The sequence below is a fragment of the Monoraphidium neglectum genome (genome assembly GCF_000611645.1).
Source record: "Monoraphidium neglectum strain SAG 48.87 unplaced genomic scaffold scaffold01324, whole genome shotgun sequence".
NCBI classification, from domain to species: Eukaryota; Viridiplantae; Chlorophyta; class Chlorophyceae; order Sphaeropleales; family Selenastraceae; genus Monoraphidium; species Monoraphidium neglectum.
The window spans coordinates 3,732-9,520 of NW_014012304.1; the positions used below are offsets into that span (position 1 = coordinate 3,732).

At 63.7% G+C, this 5,789-nt stretch overlaps 2 protein-coding genes across 2 annotated transcripts in view; both read right to left on the reverse strand.

Annotated features, from left to right (window-relative positions):
* MNEG_7473 (cytochrome c oxidase subunit II) overlaps nt 1-1,860 on the reverse strand; it is a gene marked incomplete at both ends in the record, with an annotated part of 5,440 nt that extends 3,580 nt beyond the window's left edge. The window contains 4 exons of the mRNA XM_014044051.1: nt 79-508; nt 815-938; nt 1,124-1,315; nt 1,567-1,860. Coding sequence (XP_013899505.1) covers nt 79-508; nt 815-938; nt 1,124-1,315; nt 1,567-1,860 — 1,040 coding nt within the window. The remainder of the gene's footprint in view (nt 1-78; nt 509-814; nt 939-1,123; nt 1,316-1,566) is intronic.
* An 801-nt stretch (nt 1,861-2,661) lies between these two features.
* Nucleotides 2,662-5,789, reverse strand: part of MNEG_7474 (Putative apospory-associated protein C) — a gene marked incomplete at both ends in the record, with an annotated part of 5,014 nt that continues 1,886 nt past the window's right edge. The window contains 8 exons of the mRNA XM_014044052.1: nt 2,662-2,775; nt 3,189-3,259; nt 3,645-3,736; nt 4,021-4,088; nt 4,341-4,472; nt 4,930-4,992; nt 5,229-5,276; nt 5,620-5,751. Of these exons, the coding sequence (XP_013899506.1) occupies nt 2,662-2,775; nt 3,189-3,259; nt 3,645-3,736; nt 4,021-4,088; nt 4,341-4,472; nt 4,930-4,992; nt 5,229-5,276; nt 5,620-5,751 (720 nt within the window). The remainder of the gene's footprint in view (nt 2,776-3,188; nt 3,260-3,644; nt 3,737-4,020; nt 4,089-4,340; nt 4,473-4,929; nt 4,993-5,228; nt 5,277-5,619; nt 5,752-5,789) is intronic.

The following is a 5,789-nucleotide window of genomic DNA, read 5'->3' on the forward strand; positions in this document are numbered from 1 at the left end:
CCCGCGCCGCCGGCGGCCTTGGCAGCCGCGAGCATCGGCTCGATCGCCGCCGCGCGCGCCTCCGCCTCGGGCGTCCACGCCCCGCCCGCGCCGCCCCGCTCCGCTGCCGACCGCGGCAGCTCCCGCCAGCCTGCCGCCCCGCTGTCGTCGGCCGCGGGCGCGGGCGCGTCGCCGCATGCGGCCGGCTGCGCGTTGACCAGCACATCGATCAGCTGCGGCGGCGCGGCCGCCAGGTCGAACGCCGGGCCCCAGGCGGCACGCGCGCAGTCCGCACAGTCCATCATCGTCAGCATCTCCCCCGCCAGGCTGGAATAGAACTTGGCCTCGTTCATCTGTGCGCGCACGACCGTCGGGGAAAACGCGGCGCTGCCTATGGAAGCCAGCTGCGATGCGCCGGCCAGCAACAGGGGCCGCAGGAAGCCAGTGCGCGTGAGCGCGGACGTAGCGGTGTAGACGTGGGCTGCGAGCTCGAAGCGGCGCCGCTTGGCGGCGAAGGGGAATGGGAAGCCTGCAATTGCACGCGTGGTTGCGGAGGCAACAATGTGTGTCGGATTGCTTCGGCGAACAAGCGTGGAATTGACACGACTGGTGGAGGCAGGTTTGCCGTTGCAGGCAGTGGCGATGGTCGCTGCCTGCCGTGTGATGTTGGGGCGGCCAGCCCGCTGCAAAGTGCGGGCGCAGCATGCACCCCCCTGGCGTGCATGGGCCCACCATGCGTGGCGCTGAGCCGGGCTGCGGGGCTCGCCGGGCACCCCTCCAACCACTGCCGATGCCGCCCCTGGCTCTGCGAGGCGCGGACAGTCCCTGGCCCCACCATCAACGTTGAAGACGCCGGCGACGTCCGATGGGTGCGCGGCGACGTAGCACTGCGCCACGATGCTGCCCATGGAGGGGCCGACCAGCAGCCAGCGCGCCCCAGGGGCGACGGCGTCCATCAGCTGGGGGTGTTAGGTACGCAGTGCATGCGGGCAGGTTTCAGCAGGCTTGGGTTTGCTGGGTGTGAGTGTGGTGACAGAATGAGTTCCCTTAGAAGGCTGTGCAGCTCTTTGGCAGCATGCGGCAGGCAAAAGTGCGCATGCGGAGGCCGCTGCACACGTGGGAGCAGGCACACGCCGCACCCCACCTGCTTCATCTCAGCCACCACCTCGTCCGTGCCGGCGTGCGTCCTTGCTGCGCCCGGCGGCGGGTCGCGGGCGTCGCTCAGGCCGACGCCGGCGCGGTCGTAGGACAGCACTGAGAAGCCCAGCGCCGCCAGGCGCTCGTGGAGCTTTGAGATACTGATGAGTGTGGCTCCAAGGCCGTTGGGGATGCAAACCTGCAGGTTTTGAGTGAAAAGAGGAGGTGGAGGGGGGCTAGACTTGTGTAAGGGACATTGGATGGTTTTGTGCCTCTGCTCGGGGCGCAATCAAAGCGGCTGCATGTACATACGGCATGTGTGTGCACATGCGCATGTGTCTGGATGTATGCATGCATCGCTGCTCCTGACCCCATGCAGGCTTGTACAGCGGCTGCCAGTTTGCACAAGGAGCGCGGAGGCCTGTCCGAAGCACCACACGTCCTACGCACTGGGTACAGCCGGGACCCGTCCCCGGGTGTCCAGCGGACGGCGAGGCGGTGGCGTCGGCCCGCGATCGGGACGAGGCGCACTTGCGCGCCAGGCGCTGGCTCGAGAGTTGACCGCAGCAGCCGTTCGTCCGCGCGCGAGCAGAGGTAGTGCGCGAGCGGCCCTATGCCTGTGAGCGTCGCCACCGCCCAGATGGCCAGCAGCACCACCAGAGCGCCAATCACGAACGGCGCCAGCACCACGACGGTGACCACCTTCTCAAACGCGGCGCCGGCGCCGCCTGCGGAACCCGCCATGGCCCGGGCTGCTCGTATGGGTCCTGTATCCTTTCACTTGTAGCTGGATGCTGGTTGGATCGCCTTAAAGCGCGCGGCTCAGTCAACAGGTGCGCGCGTCACCCGGATGTGGTGTAAAGTAATCGTCTAGACAGGAAGATAGTAGCCGTCGCCAACTCTAGTGTGCGTGGTGTACGCTTGTTGCTCAAAAGGCTGTCACAGCAGATGATTGCACACCGGCACATGAACGGGAAGCTTCACACCGTGTCCAGTGCCTGCAGCAGGGAGACCGCGTCATACTTCTCTTTGGTTCTATACCCGTGCAGCTTCTTGTGGAACGTGCTGGTCCAACAATCGCGACTGCGTGCACACGCACCCCCGACGTCGACCCCGCGCCATGAGCGTGCGCTGGCATACATGCATGTGCATGATGCACATATTTTGACCTGGTCGTTTGGTGGTAGGTGGCCATTTGGATACCAGTGATATTGGCGTTTGCGGGGCGCTGATAGCCTGACAGCAGACAAAGGGCCAGCTGCAAGTTGATTGGCGCATCCCGGCCGCTCGAGTGCAGCCTGTTTGAACTACTGGCTTGTTCCATGAAACCCTCAAGCTCTTGCGTTGTTACTCATATTGGGTTGAATAAACCAACTACTGGGGTAGTGAGAAAAACCTCAGCCTGCTTTTGACTCCGAGCCCTTCAGTCGTTTCCACCACCGAGCATGGCTGAGGCACAAGGGCGGCCTGAAAATCCTTCCAGCTTCACCCCGGCAAAGGTCCAATCCGAGATCTCATGTCGAACAAATTTGCAGGGACGCAGGCTCAGAGATCCACCACCTGGAAGTTGGTGGTGGCGCGCCAGCTGTCGCCGGGCGCGACGGTGACGGCCTCGCCGGTCTTTGCGTTCTCGACGCACACAAAGCTCTCGTAGCACTCCTGGGGAGGGGGCCGCGCGGATGCGGGGGTGTGGTGTCACAGAGTGAGGATCGCTTGGTCGATGGGAGCAGAGGGTGGCCTGGGTTGCGATCGGTGGCATGCAGGGCGCAAGTCTGCAGCTGAAGAGGCCGTCGGAGGTTGGTGCAAGCATGGGGGCGCGATCAGTCCCGAGGCATGCGCAGCCGACCGGCCCAGCTTGACGATTGGGGACCGCCGAAGACCGGACTGGCGGGGCTCACGATTGGCAAACGGCGTATGCTGCATTGCTAAAGCATGCCTAGTCCCATGCGCCTGGATGGCCGCAGAAGCGGGCGACCTCAGGTACATTCAACAAATGTATCCAATCCTATCCCACCCCATCCTGTCCTGTTCTATCCTATGTGCCTTAGTGCATGTGTGTTCGTTTCCCCCACCTTCATGGTAAGGTGGGGGTTCCAGACCACCACGTCCTGCCAGCCGGTCGCGTCGATGGCGATGGCCGCACCTGGGTTGGTTGACAGGGGGAGGGGGGGAAGACAGGCAGGGGTGCCAGGTTGGGTCGGGTGGGAAGGCGGAGCGTTCGCCACAGGTGCATGCAGACGAATGACACGTGTCACCTGCGCAGGTGTGGACGTACAAAAACACGCGCATGCGTACAGACACACATGCATTTGTGACACAAACAGACTCCCATACACTTGCACACACGTACACACACACACACACACACATACACATACCAGACCTTGACTACTCTCAAGACTCAACCCCATGCACACAATGCTCAAACATACAAAGACATGCACTCACGCGAAAGACACACACTCACACACGCACGCACACACACACACGCACACACGTGCACCACCCTCACCCCTGACCCCACCCACCCGTGCCCACGTCCAGCTCCACGTGCTCCGGGGCGTTGAGGTACACAGAGTCCACCAGGCCCTCACCAAAGGTCACGGCGTCACGCTCCTCACTGGGATGAGAGCGCGTGGGGAAACGAATCGATGTGTATGTGTGTGTGCTCGCATGCAAACGTCTGTGAGTAGTATGTGAGTGAATACACGTCAAAAGGACGCGTGGAGGTACGTGTTGACACTGTGGTTGCAATAGCGAGCTGCGAACCAGTGCGGGCGGCAAGGACGCCCAGCTGCAGTCGGCCGCTGCAGCAGGCCAGGCGGGGTGCAGTGCAATCATGGCCAGATCGAGCGGGGGGCGCTGCAGACGACAGGCCCCCCCTGCCTCCCCCGCGCGGCTCACGTCTTGCTCTCGGGGTTCTTGGGGTCCTTGGACTTGTCGAGGTACGTCAGCCCCTTGAGGCCCGAAACCTTGAACGCACAAAACCGAGCGCAGGCGACACAGGTTGGCGCGGGCAGACGATCACGAGGCAGTGACAAAGTCCGACCCTGGCATCAGACGTGACCCTTTTTTGGGTGTATTGCATGGGTGCTTCCCCCAACTGGTACAGCCCAGGAGTAGACCAAGATATTGGCTGAGGGCGGGGTGCAGCAACTTTCAGCCACATGATGTCACTTCAGATCACACCAGATTACACCAGATCAGATCAGTTCTCGCCCTACCTTGGCCTTGGTGACCCCCAGGACCTCGAAGTAGGAGTGCAGGGCGGCGGTGAAGGTGAAGGGCGCGTCGCCAGTGTTGATGACCCGGAAGTCGGTGCGCAGCTGCTCGCCGTGCAGCGTCACGGTGTACACCTGGCAGGTGGGGTGGGGCGGCCGGTTGCAGAGGGTGAAATTAGTTTACCAGTGGTGTGTGTTGTGTGTGTGTGTGGGGGTGGGTGGGTGGTGCGCGCGCGTGTGTGCGTGCATGTGCGCGCATGTGTACATGACACTGTGTGTGTGTGAGTGTGTGTGTGTGTGTGAGTGTGTGCACGCGCGCGAGCAAGTGCGCGTGCGTTCGGGTCTGTGTGTGTGTATAGGGGGGTCAAGCAACGCAGTGTTTGTGGCAGCGGGGACCACGTGCGGTAGGCAGGCGCAGAGGGGCTAGACATGGTGGGGCATGGCTGGGCGTCCAAGGCAGGCCTCGGCACCCCTGGCCCCACTGGCTGCGGGCCAAGGGGGGCAGCGGCTGCCTTGGGTCCCTTGAGGCGCGGCGCGGCGCAGCGTGGCGCACGCAGTCGCCCCCGAGCAGCGTGTTGGGTTGCATGCGCACCGCCTTGAACTTGTGGGGCCACATCTTCAGGGTGTAGTCGTTCTCGGTGAGAACCAGCTCCACCTGTGAAGTTCACGGCGAGCGGCATCGCACCATTGTTTGATGGATGATGTAAATCTCGGAAGTCGCGGCAGGCGGGGCGCAAGAGCCAACGGACCGCAGTCGCGCCAGCCCGCGGGTCCACGATGACGTGGCAAAAGTGAAAGCGCACACTCCCGCCAGGCCGTCGCCATGCGCCAAGAGACAAGGTGCAGAACGTATCGCCCTTGGGCCTCGACAGTTCCCGCCCGAGTTCACACCTCGGGGTCCCTCTCATCTGGCTGCAGGTCCGCGCTGGTGGACCCGACCTGCAAGGATAGGTGGGGCGCGGGCGCGTGGCTTCACAACTGTATCCAGTTGGGGGGCAGCGGAGGGGGGTGCCCCGGCAACAGCATTTCAGGTCGCGAGGACCGGTTGGGCAGGTGGTGGGCTGGTGGCCGAGGCCAGGCAGATGGCGTTTAGGGGCCAGTGGGGTACGCGCAGTTGCGCGTCAGGCCGCAAGGAAGGCAGGCGCGGCGCAAGGCAGGCCAGGCCGCGGCGTGGCGCTGCGCACGGCGCGTGATGCTCCTGCAGAGTCGGGGCCACTGCAGACAGACAGCCCAGCAGGATGTAGTGTAGTCATGTGAGTTGCGCCATCGCGTGTCATCGCACCTCCCAGTCGAGGTTGCGGGCGAACCCGTGCTGCTGAATGGGGCCGGGGCCGAACTGGGGGAAGCAGTGGGGCAGGCCGCCGCTGATGGGCTTTGACTTATCAAACACAGCGTCGGGGCGCACGTACAGGACCTGCAGGGAATGTGTGTGTGTGTGTGTGTGCGTGTATG